This window comes from Corythoichthys intestinalis, chromosome 10, assembly GCF_030265065.1.
Source record: "Corythoichthys intestinalis isolate RoL2023-P3 chromosome 10, ASM3026506v1, whole genome shotgun sequence".
Classification (NCBI taxonomy): domain Eukaryota; kingdom Metazoa; phylum Chordata; class Actinopteri; order Syngnathiformes; family Syngnathidae; genus Corythoichthys; species Corythoichthys intestinalis.
This window is the reverse complement of record NC_080404.1, coordinates 39,797,000-39,820,551: the sequence shown is the minus strand read 5'-3', so window position 1 is coordinate 39,820,551 and position 23,552 is coordinate 39,797,000. Positions and strand designations below refer to the sequence as shown.

The following is a 23,552-nucleotide window of genomic DNA, read 5'->3' as shown; positions in this document are numbered from 1 at the left end:
AAAAATTGTGGGGTGAATTTTTTTTTTTTTTAATTGACACTTGTTAATTCAGTATTCAGATCACACTGCTCGCAGTAGCAGCTCAAGCCGCAGCTCAAATGCACCTCAAATTGGAAATGTTACATTACATTCCATGCAAGTTATAAAGACAAGGATACTCTGAAATCGTAGATTTGCTGTGGAATTTTTGCGTGAATTATATTTTGGGGAATCTTCCCAACCTTTTTGTTAGCTAGGTATCAAATCTTACATATATTTTTGTTATTATCAGGCGCGTCAACGTGTTCTCTGACGTCATTTAGTAGCTAGGCTTCTATTGGCTGGTGGCAGAACGGAAGTGGATGGCAAGCCACTCTTTTCTTTTTGCTCCGTGGCATTTTGCAACAGAGGCTGACTGTCGCTGTGGGTTTTGCTCCGACGTAAGGCTTTAAGAGCCAACGGCGTGGGACGCGCACACGATGAGGTGAGGAATTGGTTTAGCATAGCAAACTTCCATCGCGGAACGTTTAATAGACAGACAAATATATGGAAACCGCTTTATGTAGTCCTGTCCCGCTAAGCTAACAGCACAACGTGCTTCACTTCCGGTTTAGGCAGTTCAAAATAATTGAAAACGGACTAAATGAGTGATGGTCCACTTTTGAATATTCTTAAACTAATTTTAAAATATTATTTTACATATTTAAAATTTCGTGTAATTTATTCCCCAAACTATTAACACATAAAATCACATGAATTATTGTATTTTCCAATTATGATTTAATTAATTTGCTTTAAAACAGTTGCTCTTTTCTACACAAATCAAAATAAGAATTAAAAAAAAAAACATTGTTTTAGTTGACTTTATTCGAGTGTCTTTGGCTTGGCATTAGGGCTGCAGTTATCGAATATTTTAGTAATCGAGTGTTCTACTCAAAATTCCATCGAACAATCAAGTAATCGGATAAAAGATTTTCTTTTAGGTGAAGAGCAATTATAAATAACCCTGAGAAAACCAGACATTTCCCCCAATATTGAACCATTTTTAGACAATGTCTTTATTTTCGTTACACAGGGTGTTCCAAAATGTTTGACCCCATTTCGTAGGCCAATAATTTTGACAATTTTCGTTGGAATTACCTCAAATTTTCACAGCTTGTGTAGAAACGTTTCAAGTTTTTGTGTGTAACATTTGGCATTTCTATCTTTTCAGGTTGAGAAATGCCGTTCACGTCAAAAGAAAAGGCATTTTGCTTGTTAGAGTATGCTCGGACTCAGTCACCGAAGACAGTGCAGCTTGCCTTCTTCACAAATTTTACAAAGAAGGCACCAATTACAAAACAAATTAGGACTTGGCACCAAAAATTTCAAGAAATTTCAGCGAGTTTGGCACAAGCTCGAATACCGACTCGACGTGTGCACAGTCACAGGTGTCGCTCATATTGAACATTTATGAAAATCTGTCATAGAACCAACAAATATTTGTACTTTTCTTTGTAAATTTAACCATTAAAACATATGACCTTCAACATATAGTGTATTTAATTTCATTAAGATCCATCAAGAAGTTTCCGAGATATGGGCATTTAGTAGGGGTGCACGATATCCATTTTTTGAAACCAATACCGATATCGATAACTTCCTGCTCCTCAAAGCCGATACCGATATCGATAACCGATAATAAATATATAATTTTTTAAATGTATATTCACCCGAGTTTTTGAACACCTGGAGGTTTAAAAAAATAATAATGGTGGATTCAACATACATTTGCCTTTGACCTCACCAGAATTTTCATAATGACATGAACATTATTATAATGAACAAAACAAAGACAAGAACAGTCTTGACTTCAAATAAAGTGCCGATATTTATTTTTTCAAATAAATTAATTTGAGTCAATCACAATCAATTAGTCATTATAATTGAAGATGTGTTTCCTGAACAATGAGCACTGAACTAAAACATAAACCCAACAGGTATTGTGCTTTGTCATCAGATAAAAATATTTGGTGCTACAGGAGACTGTTGTGGTCTTGGTCCATGAAACAACTTTCTTAACCTGGAAGACAGGTTAGGACAGCAAGCCTATCAATAACCAAAAGGCCTCTCAATAACTTACTAACTTATAACTCACACTGTAAAATGCAAACATTATATAGTAAGGTTGATCACTCATTCTTCATAACAAAAATATGGTAGAACAAAATGGATTAATGACTTGCCTTATAATAATCAATATAAACGGCAGTGAGTGAACCCATATTCAAAAAAGTATGAGGTTTCTCTGCAAAGTATAAAATCCTACCAAGCATGCTGACAGGACTAACATTACACGACAAGCATTATATGTATGCACAGCATAGCAAACTAGCTTGAGTTACTAGCCTTAAGCATTGGCTGGCTTCTATAACACAACAACTTATGAAGTTCTGTACATATGACCCTTCACCACCAAAGTAAACATATATTTCACATCCACATCTTCAGAGCTTCGCATCCTATTTACATTATTGGGATTTCAATTCTTGGACCACTCTTGTTTAACATCTATACGCTTTCCTTAGCTCAGATTATGGAACAGTATGACATCTCCTATCACACCTATGCAGATGACACACAACTGTACATTTCTGTGTCCCCACATGATTATAGTCCCTTAGTCTCCCTGAGTAAATGCATTCATCAAATCAATGAATGGATGTGCCAGAATTTTCTCCAGTTAAATGTTGAGAAGACAGAAGTGATCATTTTTGGGACAAAAAAGAAAAGGTCAAAGATAAGCAGGCACCTTAGCACAATGTCACTTACAGCTACAAATCAAGTCAGAAACCTTGGCGTAATTATTGACTCAGACCTAAAATTTGATAGCCATCTAAAGTCCGTCACTAAATCTGCTTATTACCACCTAAAAAATATAGCCAAAATTAAGGGGCTTCTGACTCAACAAGGCATGGAAAAACTTATGCATGCATTCATTTTCAGCAGATTGGACTATTACAATGGTATATTTACAGGTTTTGATAACAAATCAGTCAGGAAGCTGCAGCTAGTACAGAATGCTGCAGCCAGAGTCCTCACAAATTCAAGGAAGCTGGACCACATTACACCGGTTTTGAAATTGAAAATGTTCATTCGCTGCCACCCTCCCAGTTCAAATAGATTGGACGTCTACTAGTGATAAACTCATTCGAATTCACAGCAGAAACTTTTTTTCTCTTTATTAGTTGTTTGTAGAATATCCTAGAATGATTTCCTGACCAATGTAACAATCATAGTTGTATCGCCATAGCGTCAGATCATCTTTATCGTGAGCTTTGTATTGCAAATCGTATCGTATCGGGAGGTACCAAGAGGTTCCCACTCCTAACAATTATACTGTGAATACTATACATATACCTAGGTTTATTCGGTGGAGGGCAAAAATGTGGTGGTGTTGCGCTTTTATTTTCTAAAGAATAACTATTAAACAGGAAGTCGAATGTTGTATGTATTGTTAAACAGTCGTAGCGGGACAGTTGAGTCTATTTGCGAAAATCATGTTTTTTGTGTGAACTTTGGAGCCAGTTTGACTGTAGTGTTACGTAAGTGGCGTCAGTCTGGTAGAATCTGGCTCGGAAGGTGACATAAATCATACTCTCTTCCAAACAAGCCTTCATATTTTTCTGGGTTTGATTGCATGCGCATCTTCAAAATTCTTCTTCCTCTATTGCAGGTGACAACCGCATGGATTGCAGGGGAATATTTTGCCCAAAGGAATTTCCGAAAGGAATCTGTCAGATTTTTTTTTTTATGTAATGTCTCGCGAGACATGAGAGCGCAATGCCCAGACGGGGGTTGCTGGTCCACGGCCGGGTCCGCTGGCTTTTCCTGGGCCTCCTCCTGCTGCTGGTAATGCTGTTTTTCACCTACCTGTTGGAGTGCACCCCTCAGAGTGACGTCAACAGAGTCCTTCCCGGCATAGCGGGGGAGCCTTCCGGAAAGGAGTACTACCAAGCTCTGCTGCAGGAACAGGAGGAGCGCCACCAGAACCGCGCCTCCAGTCTGAAGCGGCAGATTGCGCAGCTCAAGCAGGAGCTACAGGAAATGAGCGAGAAGTTAAAGCTACTGCAGGAGAAGAAGGAGCTCCCCGATGCGCAGGGTATGGGGGAGAATAGGGAGCAAGAGCCGGGAGATTTGTTGGACTATCTGCACTCTCAGATTGACAAAGCCGAGGTCAACACGGGGGCTCGCTTGCCAAGCGAGTATGCCGTGGTGCCCTTTGAGAGCTTCACTTCATCCAAGGTTTACCAGCTGGAGATGGGACTGACGCGACACCCGGAGGAGAAGCCCGTTCGAAAAGATCGACGCGACGAACTGGCGGAGGTCATCGAGGCGGCGCTGGAAATAATTAACAACCCTGACGAGGAGGACGGCGTGGAGGACGACGTGCCGATGCAGAAGCAGACCTACAAAGAGGCCCACTTCATAGAAGGTAAAGTCACTTCAAACAGGCTTACTGACTACAATTTGCTCAGTTACTGTGCCAAGATATTTGTTGTTCAAAATGCTGAAAAATGTACGTAATTCGGATTAATATAATAGTCAACTAATCAGCGATTATTTTTTAGATTTGTAGACTGGTCATTTAATATATAAATTACATGATTTGCTGTTTATATTAAAGGTCGCCCGATGTATCGGTCAGCCGATATCAGGCTCGATATATGGATCGGCTATCAGCCAATGTAATAGAATAGTTATGTTCACTGTTTGTGTGTTGATCTTTCTTATAATGAAATTGAGCAAATAACCCTACAAAATTATTCTAACACGCCATGCTTAATGCTAATGCTAACGAGAACGCAAATGCTATGCTAACGCTACGAGCCACCTAGATAATCATCATCGCGTTTGCATTGAGGACGTGTTTTGGACGCGTTTGCACCCCCCCTCAGGCAGGCGGATGTGTGACAAAATCAGACAACTTGCGCTACGATGTTCAACCAAATTGTAGTAACATGTAGAGGTGTGCAAAATTTCCGATTCTTAGATTATTCGCGATTCGGCCGTGGAAGGTTCGAGAACGATTCACAAACATCCAAATTCCGATTATTGAAATATGCCAAGTAAAGCAGAAGTACAACACACTCAGCGTGCCGCGCGGTCTTCGGGTCGCAATGAGGAAGAACGCAGCGAGAGTAGCTAAACATCATGCTTCTCATTACCCGGCCCCTCGGGTAATGCCAATACTCAACTCACGGCTCTAGCTCAACTCATGCCACGAGATAAAAAAACACAACAACATACCTGAATGCTGCCGAAAAGCTGCTACAAAGTACGTCATCCACATAATGTTACGGTAGATATCATTTATATAGGACTAGATGCATCACAGATATGGTAGCGTTAGCAGCATATCTAGAAAAAGCTAGATGCCGTCGTTAGTAAACGGCCGCCATCTTAAAGCAGTACACTTCCCTGCAAGGCTGTTGTAGCGAACCTTCCAAGCAAACCTAATTAACTTTTTATCTAAAATACTCCTAAATCGGTAAAATATTGACTTGAATCTATCTTTAAAATAGTTTTAAAACTTTCACATGTCGAAAGTAGACAAAAGGGAAATTATGGAATAACGGGAGCAATTTTAACAACTTAAACGATTGATTCACAACATTAAATTAATTGAATGTAGTTTAAAGCTGCTGTTACAGAATGGGGACTGGAGTTTTTTATTTACTGTTATTTTTGTATATTTGTTTACTGCTATATGTTAACTTGATAGTGAAATAGTAGTTTGGTTTAGCCTGAGAGTATTTTTGAACAATTTTGGAACTAATGTACAAAACATTTAATTAAAAAAAAAAAAAGGAGGGGGGGGGTGCATCAATAATCGTTTTATAATCGAATCGGAGCCTCTGAATCGTAATCGTAATCGAATCGTTAGGTGCCCAAAGATTCCCAGCTCTAGTAACATGCCCCTTCACATCCTCAGAAGCGGTAACTGTGTTGCAAAGATGGGAAAAGTAATTAATCAGATTACTTACTACTGAAAAAAAATAACGCCGTTAGAAACGCCGTTATACTCTAACGCCGTTACTAACAACACTGATCTACTGATCTACTGATCTGAGCTGCACTTCTACTCCCGTCCAGTAGTTGGCAGCGCACAGCAGCATTGCCTTGTAGTCTGCTGAAGTAACAACTAGGCCTGTCGTGATAACAAATTTTAGTAGGCGATATATTGTCTCATAAATTATTGCCGATATGCGATACTGTTGTCAATTTCTTAAACTAATTCGACCATTAGTGACAATACATCCTAATAAATCACCCATTCAAATGCAATAATGTGTTATTCTTAAATAAAACACAAACTATATTAAAAATACTAAATATTAAAAAAAAAAAAAAACACAAAATGCATAATGAGTCATTTGAAAGCTAGGTATGAGCAGAATATGAAATAGATGAGAAATCCAATGCCATTTTTGTTCTCTGCCAATTAGAGTCCATCAAAAGTGTTTACACAGTATTTGATTCCAAATGACTGTCATCTAGTTCTGCAAAGTGCACGTTAGCAAATTTGAAACCAAATCATTCATTGCCAATCAGATTTTTCATAAAGGGTGTCATTTTAAAGCTATTCTTAGTGTGGAATCTGAAGTATGTGAGATTAACTCCAGAAATCGGTATTTATATGTTGAGCATGACATGCTTTTAGCTTTGATGTTCACCGGAAGTACGTTCGCTAAGCCGCTAACCATAAGCTTTACACTCCATAAAAAAAAAGTGCACTGCTCTTTTCGTCATGCATGTGGTGTCAGTAATAGTTTTTTTATTTTTTATTTTTTTTTCCTTTTGCAAATGCTGTTAACCAGCGATATTTCACGTTTGAAGTGTCAACTTTTAACCGGAAGTTTGCGTTTTGGAGAAGACTGCCAATGTTTAGCAGGCTAAAGTGGTTAGTAAGTTGTCTTTTTTTCCCCATTAGCCTTAATGTAGCAATGCTAACGTTTTACAGTGTTTAATATAGATGTGTTTTCTTATTTTGTATGTCTGAACTTTAATTCTACGGCGTGTTGATGACCAATAAACATCTGTGAAAGGAACTGGAGTCTCATATGCCGTCAACACGCACGTGCACATGCACGCACAAATGTATGCACGGACGTACGCACACGGCGAAAAAAACGCAGCCGGGAAAATTACCGCCCTCATTTTTATTTACCGTGCGATAAATGGACTTATTGCATATCGTGACAGGCTTAGTAACAACAATATCAGACTAATCCGAGTGAGATTTGTGTATGTTGCCCTCTTGTGGTGGCTCGGATTAGTGCTGTTATATGTCTGAAATTTGGGCTAATTATGGCTTTGACCATAGAAACGGAGTATTTAGAATTCTGCATTTAAGCAGGTTTGGACTAAAGCAGATTTACACTAAACAAGAAAAAATGTTACTATTAAAGCCACATGTTGTTCAAACATATAAAAAAAACATGTTTACTTAAATTCTGGATGAGGTTTCAGGAATAAATTGATACAAATGTACTTATGTCCATTTTGATTTATTTTTTACTAAAGTGATATACAAATAGTGCTGCAACGATTAATCGATTAACTCAAGTAATTCGATTAGAAAAAAGATTCAAATTAAATTTTGCTGCTTCGATTAGTCGTTTGATTAATGTGGCGTTGTAATGGTTTGCTTTGAAAGTGTTTGCATTTAGTTTTTATTGATTTGGGTGGATACACTGCCGTTAAGTGGCAACAGTGAATGACATAATTTATTTCACATGGCTGAATCCAGCTGCTCCCTGTTAAGACCAACAAGTTTTTGTTTGAGCTAATGTTTAATGCATTCGTAATTTAGTTTATAGGTATATTTAGCCGTTTTTTGTGAGAATATGCTTTTGAACCATTTGTGAAGCGCATTGTAAAAAAAAAAAAAATTAAAAAAGTTAGCAATTTATAGCATTTAAGCTAGCGGACTTTTGCTATGTAAGTTAGCCAATTGTTCATTTGTTGTACTTAGATTCTCTTTTTTATTTTTTTATACTGTTTGAGGCTCACTCAGATCAGGTGTTTTAATTTTTTATGTTCCTTATCCGATTACTCGATTATTCGAACTAACTTGTCCATCGATTAATCGACTACTAAAATAATCGATAGCTTCAGCCCTATATACAATTATCGCAATAGTTGTCTTCAAGTGTATCATCAGGATTAATTGGGATCGAATCGAATCGTGACCTGTGATACAAATCGTATCAACCCTAAAATGTACCTTTATACAATTCCTCTGGCTTAAACGCTGTTTTAGACTCCCGCGGACACATTCAAACTATAAACGATTCAAACAAACTGGTGGTTTGACCGACTTGGTGGATGCCGTGTGTTAAAGAAGGCGGGGCCAGCAGAGGGTGATGCTGCGCTCTGATTTAATGAGTATATCAGTGCTTACCATGCGAGAGCCATGCAGACAGTGCATGGAAAAATAATATTTAGTCTGTGGCGCTACCGCAAGTTTGAAATGAATTATTTGGGGTTTTTTTTACTAAGGAGGCGGAGCTTGGTTCCTTGGTGGCAGAGCTCCGCCCCACTTTAACCCCTATATATAACTGAAAAGTAGGGTTATTCCGATCATGTTTTTTTGCTCCCGATCGTTTTAGTTTGAGTATCTGCCGATCCCAATATTTCCCGATCCGATTGGGGTTTTTTTTTGCTCCCGATTCAATTCCAATCATTCCCGGTAATTTTTCCCGATCATATACATTTTGGCAATGCATTAAGAAAAAAATGAATAAAACTCGGACGAATATATACATTCAACATACAGTACATAAGTACTGTATTTGTTTATTATGACAATAAATCCTCAAGATGGCATTTACATTATTAACATTCTTTCTGTGAGAGGGATCCACGGATAGAAAGACTTGTAATTCTTAAAGGATAAATGTGACTTTGTATATTGTGACTAAATATTGCCATCTAGTGTATTTGTTGAGCTTTCAGTAAATGATACTGTAGCCATTTAACTGTTCTGCCCAAATGCATGATAGGAAGTGCAACCATGACTGTGCGTAGTGACACCAATTGATATATCTTCTCTGCGTTGGGAAATAACATAGGGTGTAAAGAAAAAGACTTTCTTCCCCACGTTGCTTACCCACGATATATCTAATTGTTGAGAGAGGGATTTTAAGGCTTTAGCCAATTAAAAAAAGGCTTCAAAGACTGCCAAAATTCACTCTACTCATTTAACGCTGCCTTTTAGCTCTATATAGTGTATGGGTAAAACGGCACCATTATAGATCAAACGCGACAATGCGTGAGTGGGTCGTGCAGTGCATGCATTAATTGCGTTAAATATTTAACGTGATTAATAAAAAAAAAATTTAATTACTGCCGTTAACGCGAGAAATTTCATAGCCCTACTTTAAGCCAAAACTAACTCACTAACTGGATGAGTGTAAGACCTTTTGTCTGTAACGATAAATACAATTAGAAAACGATTTAATTAATAAATATATATATATTAAAAAAAAGGCATGTCCGATATTTTTTTGCCGATTCCGATACTTTGAAAATGACGTGACATCTTTACTGAAAAGGTTGATTATGGTGTCTAGACAAATGCAGAATAAGTTTTATCTCTTCCTTTCATGTGTTTGCAGGCATGCATAGGACAGAGCGGGACAAAGGGTCACTTTACGAACTCTTCTTCGCTAAGAAGGAGCTCAGCACCATCCGCCACGTCACCCTTTTCAGACCTTTTGGTCCTCTGATGAAAGTCAGGAGCACGACCGTAGACACATCGGGAATGATCATCAACATCATTGTGCCGCTGGCGGGAAGAGTTGAAACCTTTTTACAGTTCTTGCACAACTTCAGGTAAAAAACGTTTTTCTTCCTGACGTGTTCCAGCTTGTGTTGTTCTTGTTATTAGCGTTGTAGAAAAAATGTAACACTATTGACTGCTCTTAGGAAGGTGTGTGTACAGCAGGACAGACGCGTTCATCTCACTGTGGTTTATTTTGGCCATGAGGGGCTCCAAGAGGTCAAGTCGTCTTTGGAATCAATGGCAAGGTTTGTCCTTCTACGGTCTTTCGGACGGGGCGTGAATATAGTGGAGAGCTTAGGTGTCGGACATATGTCACTGGGTCAGATTTGGCGCGTCGTGACATTTTGTTTGGCCTGTGAAAGTAAAACATCTTGCTAAAATTTTGGGACTACACTACAGAAATCAGAGAATATTTAGTGTTTCATTTTTCCTTTTTGTTAATTTTTAATTTAATATGATAAATACATTTTTAAACATACAAAAGAAAAGGGAGTACTGTTTTTTTTTTTGTCTTTTAACTAAAATAATAAATAGAAATAAGAATATTTAATGCTTTTCAACCTTGTGTTTTGTTATTTAAATGTAAAAGAAAAATGAAACATTTACTATGTTTGCTATTTTTAATTAAAACACATTAAAATATATGTACAACAGAATATTTACAATGTTTTTCCCATTTTGTTTTTGTAATTAAAATATGTAAAATATTAATGGGGGAATACTGTTTTTTTCCTTTTTTATTTTGAATAAATGCTTTTTTTTTTTTTTTTTTTTACTATTTTTAGTTTTATTAATATATGGTAGTGTTCATTTTATAGTAGCATATATAGTTGTATTTATTTGACTATTTCCTCCTTCTTCTTTTTTTAATGTATATGAGTAAATACTAGAGAGGTCCGATCACGTCATTTTCAAAGTATCGGAATCGGCAAAAAAATATCGGACATTCCTTTTTTTAATATATATATATATATATTTTTAATTAAATCGTTTTCGAATTGTATTTAACGTCACAGACATAATGTGTTACACTCTTCCAGAGTCTTTAGTTTAAGCTTAAGGTAGGGGTGAGAACTAATATTTTTTACATTTATCACGTTACAATATTTAATGCATGCGCTGCACGACCCACTCACGCATTGTCGCGTTCAGTCTATAATGGCGCCATCTTACCCATACAGTATATAGAGCTAAAAGGCAGCGTAAAATGAGTAGAATGAATTTTGGCAGCCTTTGGAGCCTTTGTTTTAAATGGCTAAAGCCTTACAATCCCTCTCCCAACGATTAGAATAATCGTGGGAAGCGATGTGGGGAAGAAAGGTAGTAGTTGATCTTTTTCTTAACACTGTTATTTCCCAACGCAGAGAAAATATATCAATTGGTACCACGACGCACAGTCAAGGTTGCACTTCCCATCATGCATTTGGGCAGAAGTTAAATGGCTACAGTATCATTTACTAAAAGCTCAACAAATACACTAGATGGCAATATTTAGTCACAATATACAAAGTCACATTTATCCTTTAGGAATTACAAGTCTTTCTATCCGTGGATCCCTCTCACAGAAAGAATGTTAATAATGTAAATGCCATCTTGAAAATTTATTGTCATAAAAAACAAATACAGTACTTATGTACTGTATGTTGCATGTATATATTTGTCCGAGTTTTATTCTTTTTTTTTTAATGCATTGCCAAAATGTATATGATCGGGAAAAATTATCGGGAATGATTGGAATTGAATCGAGAGCACAAAAAAAAAAAAAAAAAAAGCAATCGGATCGGGAAATATCGGGATCGGCAGATATTCAAACTAAAACGATCGGGATCGGATCGGGAGCAAAAAAACATGATCGGAACAACCCTAGTAAATACATTTTCAAAAATAATGAATAAAATCCAATATTTACCGGTACTATTTATTTTTTCAAAGCAATTGTTAAAAAAAAAAGGAAAATATTGTTTTCCCTTTTGTTTTCTTATAATAAAGAAAAAAATGAAAAACAAGTAGGAAAAAAATGTGCTATTAAGAGGCTCCAAAAAAGATTCAACGTCTCAAGCGATCGACTGTCAACATATTTGTCGATTCGTTTGACAATTGATTAGTTGTCAATTAATAGTGGCAGCCTTAGTCATATTGGACTTGTGAAGAAACTCAAAACTACGACAAGATGAGGTTGACACCCCAGATATATGTAACATCCATTACTTTTATTTTTTGTCAGGGAGGAGAATTTCTCAAACTACACTCTAATCCCAGTGGATGAGGAGTTTTCCCGAGGTCGGGGATTGGATATTGGCGCGCACGCTTGGAACAAAGGCGATGTGCTGATGTTTTTCTGCGACGTCGACATCCATTTCACCTTGGACTTCCTCAATACTTGCCGGCTCCATGCGTCTCCGAGTATGTTTTGACTTCTTGTCATTTGTAGAACATTTCAATCAGTTTGTTAAATAATAGACGTCCAATCCCTTTGAATCCAGTGTTCATTCGCTGCCACCCTCCCACTAGCTTAAATGCTACAAAATGCTTAAGTTTTTTTTTTTCTTCGCAATATTCTTAACAAATCATTCAAACACATATTCTTACCAAAAACAAAAACAACTACTAAATATACCTGTAAAATACAAAAATGTACAACCTTATGTTAGGCTTAACAGGGAGCAGCTGGATTCAGCCATGTGAAGTGGGATATGTCCTATTCACTGTTGCCACTAGAAGGCAGTGTATCCACCCAAATCAATAACACTAAATGCAAACACTTTCAAAACAAACCATTACTAGGCCACTCTAATTACACGAAACATTGAAGCAGCAGAATTTGATTTGAAGCTGTTTTCTAATCGAATTACTCGAGTCAATCGATTATTTCTTGCAGCACTAGTATTTAATTATAAGATACTGTGTGTGTGTACGTATACTGTGTATGTAAATATGTATATATGGCGGAAAACACTCAGGTGACTTAAAGTCCCAATTTGGCCAAATTTCAAAATTGTCCTACATGCACGTGTGTTACATCATTGGAAAGCTTAACATTTCAATTTTCTGGGGGAAGAAAAATTTTGAATTTGCATTTAAAATTTTAAGACACAGCTGTGAATGGCCTTAGCCGGTTTTTGGGGGGATTTTATGCGTGAAACATGGTAAAATAACAAGGGTCACAATGCAGAAATTGCAGACATCAAGGAGTGGCCGACATTTCTTTTTCATATATTTGCCTTTTTAAACGTTTTTTTTTTTTTTTTTTTTTTTTTTTTTTTTTTTTTTTGTTTGGATCGATTATTTATCATCTAACATACCGGTGGAAAATGCAACAGTAACAAAAAAAAGTACAATTGAGCGATAGTTATGAGGTAGATATCCGTGACTTATTTACAGACACCATTTTTTTTTATTGTGACGTCATTTGTTTTCAAGTTTAAAATATGCAAGTGAATAATTTTTTTGTGTTTTTTTGTTGTTGTTGTTTTTAACAAAATTTTAGACATCGATTTATGATTCTAAGCTAAAAATGACAGACATTTTGAATAATAAATATAATTATTTCTTTTTATGGCTGCGTTGAAACAAAAGCGGTGGCGCGACGTCTGTAAACAGGGGTTTCCAGGGTAAAATGGCCGAATTAAAAATAGTTTGGGGGCTTAATGCGCCATGAATCTGCTATGGCAGCATATAGACATATTATACACAGCAGTTCTTTTGGCTTAAAATACAGCAGTTTATTTTAAAGAGGGGTGCAAGAGCAGAAACTGCTTTTTCAGTCTTGTCTGTTTTCCGCCATATATTTTACATATACAGTGGGGAGAACAAGTATTTGATACACTGCCAATGGGTTTTCCCATTGGCAGTGTATCAAATACTTGATGATGATACTTGATGTATCACACATGCATATCGGTCAATTTTGAAAGTTGGCCAAATTATGGGTCTCAGAGCGGAACTTCCAAGTCACCTGAGTGTTTTCCGCCATATATATATGTATATATATATATATACAGTGCCTTGCAAAAGTATTCGGCCCCCTTGAATCTTGCAACCTTTCGCCACATTTCAGGCTTCAAACATAAAGATATGAAATTTAATTTTTTTGTCAAGAATCAACAAGTGGGACACAATCGTGAAGTGGAACATTTATTTAAAAAAAATTTTTTTAAATTATTTTTAAAATTTAAACTTTTTTAACAAATAAAAAACTGAAAAGTGGGGCGTGCAATATTATTCGGCCCCTTTACTTTCAGTGCAGCAAACTCACTCCAGAAGTTCAGTGAGGATCTCTGAATGATCCAATGTTGTCCTAAATGACCGATGATGATAAATAGAATCCACCTGTGTGTAATCAAGTCTCCGTATAAATGCACCTGCTCTGTGATAGTCTCAGGGTTCTGTTTAAAGTGCAGAGAGCATTATGAAAACCAAGGAACACACCAGGCAGGTCCGAGATACTGTTGTGGAGAAGTTTAAAGCCGGATTTGGATACAAAAAGATTTCCCAAGCTTTAAACATCTCAAGGAGCACTGTGCAAGCCATCATGTTGAAATGGAAGGAGCATCAGACCACTGCAAATCTACCAAGACCTGGCCGTCCTTCCAAACTTTCTTCTCAAACAAGGAGAAAACTGATCAGAGATGCAGCCAAGAGGCCCATGATCACTCTGGATGAACTGCAGAAATCTACGGCTGAGGTGGGAGAGTCTGTCCATAGGACAACAATCAGTCGTACACTGCACAAATCTGGCCTTTATGGAAGAGTGGCAAGAAGAAAGCCATTTCTCAAGGATATCCATAAAAAGTCTCGTTTAAAGTTTGCCACAAGCCACCTGGGAGACACACCAAACGTGGAAGAAGGTTCTCTGGTCAGATGAAACCAAAATTGAACTTTTTGGCCACAATGCAAAACGATATGTTTGGCATAAAAGCAACACAGCTCATCACCCTGAACACACCATCCCCACTGTCAAACATGGTGGTGGCAGCATCATGGTTTGGGCCTGCTTTTCTTCAGCAGGGACAGGGAAGATGGTTAAAATTGACGGGAAGATGGATGCAGCCAAATACAGGAACATTCTGGAAGAAAACCTGTTGGTATCTGCACAAGACCTGATACTGGGACGGAGATTTATCTTCCAACAGGACAATGATCCGAAACATAAAGCCAAATCTACAATGGAATGGTTCAAAAATAAACGTATCCAGGTGTTAGAATGGCCAAGTCAAAGTCCAGACCTGAATCCAATCGAGAATCTGTGGAAAGAGCTGAAGACTGCTGTTCACAAACACTCTCCATCCAACCTCACTGAGCTCAAGCTGTTTTGCAAGGAAGAATGGGCAAGAATGTCAGTCTCTCGATGTGCAAAACTGATAGAAACATACCCCAAGCGACTTGCAGCTGTAATTGGAGCAAAAGGTGGCGCTACAAAGTATTAACGCAAGGGGGCCGAATAATATTGCACGCCCCACTTTTCAGTTTTTTATTTGTTAAAAAAGTTTAAATTATCCAATAAATTTTGTTCCACTTCACGATTGTGTCCCACTTGTTGTTGATTCTTGACAAAAAATTAAAATTTTATATCTTTATGTTTGAAGCCTGAAATGTGGCAAAAGGTTGCAAGGTTCAAGGGGGCCGAATACTTTTGCAAGGCACTGTATATATATATATATACATATATATATGGCGGAAAACACTCAGGTGACTTGGAAGTTCCGCTCTGAGACCCATAATTTGGCCAACTTTCAAAATTGACCGATATGCATGTGTGATACATCATTGGAAACCTTAAAATCTCAATTTTCTGGGGGAAGAAAAATTTTGCACTGGAGGGCAGAATTACAGACGCCATGACTTTAACGAGATATTATCGCATACTTATTTTGTTTTTATCCAAAAACTCCATGCAGCATGTATCACTGAGTATCAAGACACAGTTGTGAACGGCCACAGCTGGATTTTTTGGGGATTTTATGGGTGAAACATGGTAATATAACAACGGTCGCGAGGCAGAAATCGCAGACATTAAGGAGTGATCAAGATTTTGTTTTTCATATATTTACCCTTTTAAACGTTTTTTTTCCCCCAATTTTTCTTTGTTTGGATCGATTCTTTAACATATCGGGGAAAATGTGACAGTAACAAAAAAAAAATACAATTAAGCGATGGTTATGAGGTAGATATCCGTGACTTTTTCACAGACGCCATTTTTTTCATTGTGACATAATTTTAAGTTTAAAATATGTGACTGAATAATTAAGTCTTTTTTTTTTCTTAAACGAAATATGAGACATAAATTAATGGTTCTAAACTAAAAACGACATTTTGAATAATAAATATAATTGATTACCTTCGTTTTATGGCTGGGTTGAAACAGAAGCGGTTGCGCGACGTCTGTAAACGGGGGTTTTCAGGGTAAACCGGACAAGTTGAAAATAGTTCGGGGGCTTAATCCGCCATGAATCTGCAATGGCAGCATATAGACATATTATACAGAAGTTATTTTGTCTTAAAATACAGCAGTTTATTTTAAAGAGGGGTGCAAGAGCAGTCTTGTCTGTGTTTTCCACCATATATATATATGTGTGTGTTTTTTTTTCTCTATAGATAAGAAAGTCTTCTATCCAGTGGTGTTTAGTCTGTATAATCCGGCCATTGTTTATGGAAATGCGGAGGTAGCGCCACCTGTTGAGCTACAACTGGTAAGCCATTACAGTTTAATCTTAATTTAAATTACAATTGGGTCATCAATATCCGTTTGAAATAGGTTCACAAAAAGGATGCTGGTTTTTGGAGAGATTTTGGCTTTGGAATGACGTGCCAGTATCGCTCCGATTTCCTCAGTATCGGTAAGCACAGATCTTTAATACTTTGGCATCCAAACATTTACTAATTCTTTCCTCTTCTAGGGGGTTTCGATCTTGATGTGAAAGGCTGGGGTGTAGAAGACGTCCACTTGTACAGGAAATATCTCCGGAGCGACCTAGTAGTTATTCGGACGCCGGTGCGGGATCTTTTCCATCTTTGGCACGAGAAACAGTGCGCGGACGAGCTGACTCCAGAACAGTATCGCATGTGCATTCAGTCAAAAGCAATGAACGAGGCCTCGCACCCCCATTTGGGGATGCTGGTGTTCCGGGAGGAAATCGAAGCTCACCTGCGCAAACAGGCCTTTAAGCCACAGAACAAAGGAGAGGAATGAGCAAAGCCTGTGAGATGCTGATGTTATCAATGCACAGCTGTAGACAAATGAATGTACAAAGAACTATGTGGCAATCTGAAAAGCAGATGATCCAATTGCTGCTTAACCTGCTGCATTTCTTATACATTTGACCCGCAAAAGTCGAACTATTTATCTGCTGTAAAATGGACCAATCAGTCGAGCCACAGTTTTGCTTGCTGGTATGATCAGTACATTTCAGCAATTTGTGGTCATTTGATATTTCTTCTACCAAGGTGAACTTCCACTTCTTGCATTATTGGGCTAATGATTGGGTTTTAATTGTATTTTTTTTTTTTTTTTAAATATATATAGTTTGTCGAGCCATATTGTTCAGTTAATATTTATTAGCTGTTTAATAAAAGGGACCTTTTTTAATTTCCTATGACGGTCACTGTCTTAATAAAGATGCATGTTGATGTGACTGAAGGTGCAAAGATCTAATGTGAGCATGAAGAACTAATATTAGGTCAGATGGTACCAATCTGTATTTTTAATTCTCCAAAACGTGTTAGTCGGCAAAGCTTCTTGGCACTATTTATTTCCAGGGCTGGACTATGTTGGAATGGTACTCTTGTAAATAATATTACAAAATGTTGTCTTTTATTCATGTGAATCGATTATTTTGATCTCTTACCACCTCCACTTTTCTTGCAGTAGAGGCCAGAAATTGAAAATCACTCACGTTGATGTGTGATCTTCATGAATGTTACTGAAAATATTTGGTAGAATAGTGTATTTCTTGGGGAGAAAAAAAACAAGTGAACACAAAGGCCATTTTCAAGTAAATGGTTTATTGGTCAATTTGCCCGTTGAATAATTGCTGCTACTTGATTCTTATCTGTTTCTGATCCAAGTATACAGACCTTTTCTTGGCCAGCTCTATAATTTATACTATGTTACAATAAACTTGTGAAGTCTTTTAAACTGCGTGTTCAATTGTCATTAAAGTAGTTTAATATGGTATTATACAACTGCGTACAGTAAATCAAAAGGATAGAAAATAAAAATGGCATGAAATGAACCAAATTGGGAAAAAGTCTTTAAGGATGGGGTTGCATTATGCTAATGAGCCATGTTTTCTGGTTGGACCCCCATGCTTTTGTAGATCTCCTTGAGGATAAGCAGAACTGTGTCTTCAGATTGCCTAGAAACACAAATTTAATAGTCATTATTCCTAAAAATGACCAGGAAACATCACATTTTTCAAAATTTGAATTTGTTTCTAGGCGTGTTAACCCTTAACATGGCAAGCGACTATTTTTGATGGTTAAAATTAGGGGTGTGACAAAATATCTAGTGATATATCGTGATATTTTGTATCCCAAAAGGTTATCGATATGCTCCTGCCAAGAATCAAGATATCGTTTTAAAAAGCTGTCTGTCTAAAAAAATAAGAATTAACCAACAAGTTGCTACCAAAATCATCCACCATAATAGTATCTTATGCCCCTTTCCCACTGAAACTACTGGGTCAACGCGCGTTTTTTCCAAGCCGATGCAACCCACTAGCAATTGGCATTTGGCACGTTTCCCATTGACAAAAAAAAAGCCGTCTTTTTTTTTTTTTTCACCCGTCTAACCCCCCACCCCTCCTCAGCCGTGCGTAAGCTTACGTGACGTTACCACGATAAGATCAACGTCGACAAGTGCGACCGAATTCATTCATTTCAAGGAAGTAAACAATGCAGAGCATTATGGAAGCCTACTTTCCGTTTGTGTTCTCTGTTTTCATGCTTTTTACTGCCCTCAAAATGGTTGAAATGCGGCAAAGGGTCAACACTCTGCTTGTGCTGAGGCAACGTAGGTGACGTGAATTCTTCTACTAGCTTTGTTGTTAGCATCGACGTAACTAGGCGACTGGCACGTTGTTATGACGCATCACGTAAGAGCCTACGTCACCACGTAGATTAGGGTGTTGACTGTTGACCCGGGGTTTTGCTTTCAGATTGCACGACGATCAGAGCCGAGGTGATTTTAACGCGGGTCGCTTGGCGGGTTGATTGACACGGGTCGCTGCACCTTTCCCACTGCCACCAAAAGCTGATTGTTAGTGGGTTGACACGGTTTTTTTGGCCACTGGGAAAGGCGTATTTGTTAACTCTAAAACTGCATTGATGGTGCTCCACGCCCAATCCATTTACACTGGGAACGTTCGTTCTTTCGAAACCAGAGCATTCACAGTCGTTCTGTCCGATTTTCAGGGCATTTACAGGTCACTTGCTGTTCATTTTAGGGCATTTACATTTTCTGTTGAGTTTGAGTCACTACCAATTCATTTGGGTGATTCCCTGGTCACTTACTGTTCTGTAACTCAAACAGGAAGTGACCCATAAAATACCCCAAAATCAACAGGAAGTAACTGAAAATCAACAGGGAAATGACCTTAATGGCCCAAAATTACCTCATTGGCTGCCACTACTGGCCATAGACGTTCAATCCGTTTGAAGTGGGAGGGATGGCAGCGAATGAACATTCGTTCATTCGCTGCCACCTTCCCAGTTCAAATGGATTGGACGTCTACTAGTGATAAACTTATTCCAATTCACAGCAGAAGCTTGTTTTTTCTGCTTTTTAGTCGTTTGTAGAATATCCTAGAATGATCTCACCAATGTATCGATAATCGTTGTATCGCCATATTGTCAGATCATCGTTATCGTGAGCTTTGTATCGCAAATCGTATCGTAAGGTACCAAGAGGTTCCCACTCCTAGTTAAAATATTCACATTTTAGGTCATATAGAATTCTAGATGACCCAAAATGTGATACTTGAAGAAAATAAGTATTTTTACACCCTGCAATTTTGTAAGTTCTTCCACTTAGAAATCATGTAGGGGTCTGAAACAGACTTCATAATTGTATTGACATGTCACATCTGTCAGCCACTGCGAAACACTTTCAAGTAGGGGGCCGTCCTACGGTCTGCTTCAGTTATTCGCAGTTAGTCAACATATTCAGCGATCCAACACCGGATTTAGGTTGGAAAACGTACAAAAGCTGTACCGCATACAAGAAGCATTGTTTCAGGAGTGATTTGTTCGAGGATTCAAAGTAGTTATATTTTTTGTGCCATGCATGCATTTTGAAATGTGGAAAAAAAACAATGAGAGAAATCAACCGCTACGGACAAGCATCATTCTTCGGTTTATTTACGTAAAATAAATGCTTTTTTTGGGGGGGGGGGGGGGGGGGGGGGGGCTTTTAACCAAGAATCAAGACTGTTTTACGTCCACATCTATAAAGAGGGATCGAAGCATTTATTCACAAGAATTTTCACCGGAAAAGCTCTGTTTACATTTGGCGGCCGCACTGACTAACAGACTAGCATCGTACTTCGACATATTCATGTAAAATAAATGCTAACTGCACGTTTTTTTTGTTGCTTTTTAACCAAGAATCAAGACCGTTTTACATCCGCATTTTCAGCGTAGGTCAGGGGTGGGCAAACTATTCCACAAAGGGCCGCAGTGGGTGCGGGATTTAGTTCCAACCCATCATGAGGCTAGCCTTTCACCAGTCTGGTGTCTTACAAATGCAATCAGTTGATTGCAATCAGGTGCTTCTTGTTTCTGCTCAAACCTCATTGGTTTTAACAGTCTGTGCTGAATCAGTTGGAACAAAGACCAGGACCCACTGCGGCCCTCGAGGACCGGTTTGCCCACCCCTGGCGTAGGTGCATGTCCACTGTGTGAGAGATAATCTAAAAAGAAAAATAATCATACATGATTTCTAGATTTAACTACTTATTTGTGTGATACTGCTGCAAATAAGTATTTGAACACCTGAGAAAATGTATGTTAATATTTGGTACAGTTGCTTTTGTGTGTAATTACAGAGGTCAAACGTTTCCTGTAGTTTTTCACCAGGTTTGCACACTGCAGGAGGGATCTTGGCCCACCCATCAGTCTGGTCAGGTTTCTGGGCTGTCGCTGAGAAACACTGAGTTTGAGCTCCCTCCAAAGGTTTTCTATTGGGTTTAGGTATGGCCACGCCAGAACCTTGTTATGCTTCTTACAGAGCCACAGTGTTGTTAATCTTACTGAAAAAAAGTAATTAATTATAGTTACAAATTACTTCTCCCAGAAAGTAATTGCGTTAGTAACTCAATTACCTGAATGTAAGAGTAATTAGTTACTTGGCAAAGTAATTGGTGATAATTACTTTTTTTTTTTTCCTCAAAAAAAAAAAAAAAAAAAAGTTTTTTTGTGAAGGTTTTTGGTACAATTGGCCCAAGCCCAATTCTTTACACTAATTTACCCTTCACCCTGAATCAACTGTTAAAAGTTGTTAAAATTGCTCCCATTATTGCATTAGTTCCCTTCTCTCTACTTTCGACAAATGAAAGTTTTAAAACAATTTCATCATTTAATGATATATTCAAGTCAAGATTTTGCCGATTTAGAAGTATTTTAGATAAAAAGTTACTTAGGTTCGTTAGGAAGGTTCTCTACAACAGAGACGTAATAAAAGGTCTACTGCTTTAAGATGGCGGCTGTTTACTAACGCATCTAGTGCCGTGTCTGTCATTTTGCATCAAGTTATATCTATATACAGTATATGCAGTGTTGTTAATTTTACTTTAAAATAGTAATTAATTACAGTTACAAATTACTTCTCCCAAAAAGTAATTGTGTTAGTAACTCAGTTACCTGAATGTAAGAGTAATTAGTTACTTGGCAAAGTAACTTGTGATAATTTTTTTTTCCTCAAAAACAAAAAACAAACAAACAAAAAATAAAAACAGGTCACACAATGTGAAGCTTAAAGGATTTGGGGGACAATTGGCCCTAGCCCAATTCTTTACCCTCCACTTAACTAGACACAAGGGTATTGCGATAACTAGCTAGTAACCTTTGCTATGTGTGAAAGTCATTTAAAGTTCTGAATCAACCGTTAAAGTTGTTAAAATTGCTCCCGTTATTGCATTAGTTCCCTTCTGTCTACTTTAAACATTTGTAAGTTTTAAAACTGTTTCATCATTTAAAGATAGATTTAAGTTAAGATTTTGCCGATTTAGAAGCATTTTAGATTCAAAAAAAAAAAAAAAAAAAGTTACTTAGGTTCGCTAGGAAGGATCTCTACATCAGGGCCTTCCTGAGAGGTCTGCTTTAAGATGGCGGCTGTTTACTAACGCATGTAGTCCTTAAAACATGTTGGCAATGCAGCTGTGTCAGTTTATGCATCTAGTTCTATAATATGATATCTACCGTGTCATGTGGGCGTAGTTTGTCGGCTATGGCTACAGTCAGGTATTATTGGAGCCACCTAGCATCGCGGTTGCAACGGCGTCTTCCCCACTGCTGCTCTGCTCTCGTCCCCGTGAGTCCGTTTCTCTCAGACTTTTTTTATTCAACCAACTTAGTAACGCATAGTAACGCACGCCTTTCCCGCCTCAGTAACGGTAACGGCGTTGCCAAGATGAGAAAAGTAATTAATTAGATTACTAATTACTGGAAAAAAAATAACGCCGTTAGTAACGCCGTTATATTGTAACGCCGTTATTAACAACACTGCGGAGCCACTCCTTGGTTTTCCTGTCTGTGTTTCGGGTCATTGTCACGTTGGGGGACCCAAGCATCCTGATCTCTCTGTCGTCTTCAGATGGATTGAACGACATTTATGTTTCCAGTTGCTGTGTGAAGTGTTAATAGTAACGAGGTAATGAATCCAGTTGTGGCTAAACAATAGCATATGACAATGTTGAAAATAAGAAATGTTTGATTTTGTACCGTATTCCCCTACCGCCCCCACCCTCACCCAAACTCGTCAGTGCTGACGAGTTCAGTGAGTGTGTGTGGGGGGGGGGATTATGCCAGCGAGGGAAAGCCGGGCCTGTTTATTCTTAGTAGGGGTGCAACGGTTCAGTTAGCCCACGGTTCGGTTTGAACCTCGGTTTTGGGATCACGGTTTCGGTTCGGTTTCGGTTTGCGTATTTCTTTTTTTTTTTTTTTTTTAAACTGCCTTTATTTTCATTAATTCATTCATTTTCCATGCCGCTTTTCCTCACGAGGGTCGCGGAGGTGCTGGAGCCTATCCCAGCTAACTACGGGCAGTAGGCAGGGGACACCCTGAACTGGTTGCCAGCCAATCGCAGGGCACAAGGAGACATACAACCATTCACGCACACACTCACACCTACGGACAATTTAGAGTGTTCAATCAACCTACCATGCATGTTTTTGGGATGTGGGAGGAAACCGGAGTTCCCGGAGGAAACCCACGCAGGCACGGGGAGAACATGCAAACTCCACACAGGAAGGCCGAAGCCCGGGATTGAACCCTTGATCTCAGAACTGTGAGGCAGACGTGCTAACCACTCAGCCACCATGCCGCCCTGCCTTTATTTTGCTTTTTTAAAAAAATGAAATAAACAATTAAAATGTAAACATTTTCAACTGTTAAAATGCCTCTTAGCTCTTTAGCTAGTGTAGTGACTGACTACTGAAATACACACACAGTAGTAAAAAAGTTACTTGGCAAAGTAACTGGTGATACCTTTCATGTTTTTTTTTCTTCATTCATTAAAAAAAAAAAAAA

The 23,552-nt window shown here is 38.0% G+C and overlaps 2 protein-coding genes across 4 annotated transcripts in view; one reads left to right on the top strand and one right to left on the bottom strand.

The window, feature by feature from the left end:
* The first annotated feature begins 318 nt into the window (after positions 1-318).
* csgalnact2 (chondroitin sulfate N-acetylgalactosaminyltransferase 2) lies at positions 319-17,952 on the top strand. 2 transcript variants are annotated; one of them, XM_057848497.1, is made up of 8 exons: positions 319-463; positions 3,695-4,453; positions 9,642-9,858; positions 9,952-10,053; positions 12,033-12,211; positions 16,403-16,497; positions 16,563-16,644; positions 16,705-17,952. In XM_057848497.1, exons 2-8 carry the CDS (start codon positions 3,802-3,804, stop codon positions 16,995-16,997), a joined length of 1,620 nt encoding a protein of 539 aa, XP_057704480.1. In that variant the 5' UTR covers positions 319-463; positions 3,695-3,801; the 3' UTR covers positions 16,998-17,952. The 2 variants fall into 2 exon arrangements, 1 of the variants encoding a protein (XP_057704480.1); XR_009064650.1 differs by lacking the exons at positions 12,033-12,211; positions 16,705-17,952 and having other exon boundaries at positions 16,563-16,612.
* The window catches only part of sec23ip (SEC23 interacting protein), a 29,512-nt gene continuing 23,545 nt past the window's right edge, over positions 17,586-23,552 (bottom strand). Inside the window, exon 19 of one of the 2 annotated variants that reach the window (XM_057848496.1) lies at positions 17,586-18,162. In XM_057848496.1, the coding sequence (XP_057704479.1) occupies positions 18,081-18,162 (82 nt within the window). In that variant the 3' untranslated portion in view covers positions 17,586-18,080. The remainder of the gene's footprint in view (positions 18,163-23,552) is intronic. The other variant, XM_057848495.1, reaches the window with a different exon arrangement.

Excerpts from the sequence above, each read along its gene's own strand:
- csgalnact2 (XM_057848497.1), top strand. The coding sequence starts at position 3,802 with ATGCCCAGACGGGGGTTGCTGGTCCACGGCCGGGTCCGCTGGCTTTTC. Across the intron at positions 4,454-9,641 it reads AGAGGCCCACTTCATAGAAG|GCATGCATAGGACAGAGCGG; the intron begins GTAAAGTCACTT and ends ATGTGTTTGCAG. Across the intron at positions 16,498-16,562 it reads CACCTGTTGAGCTACAACTG|GTTCACAAAAAGGATGCTGG; the intron begins GTAAGCCATTAC and ends CGTTTGAAATAG.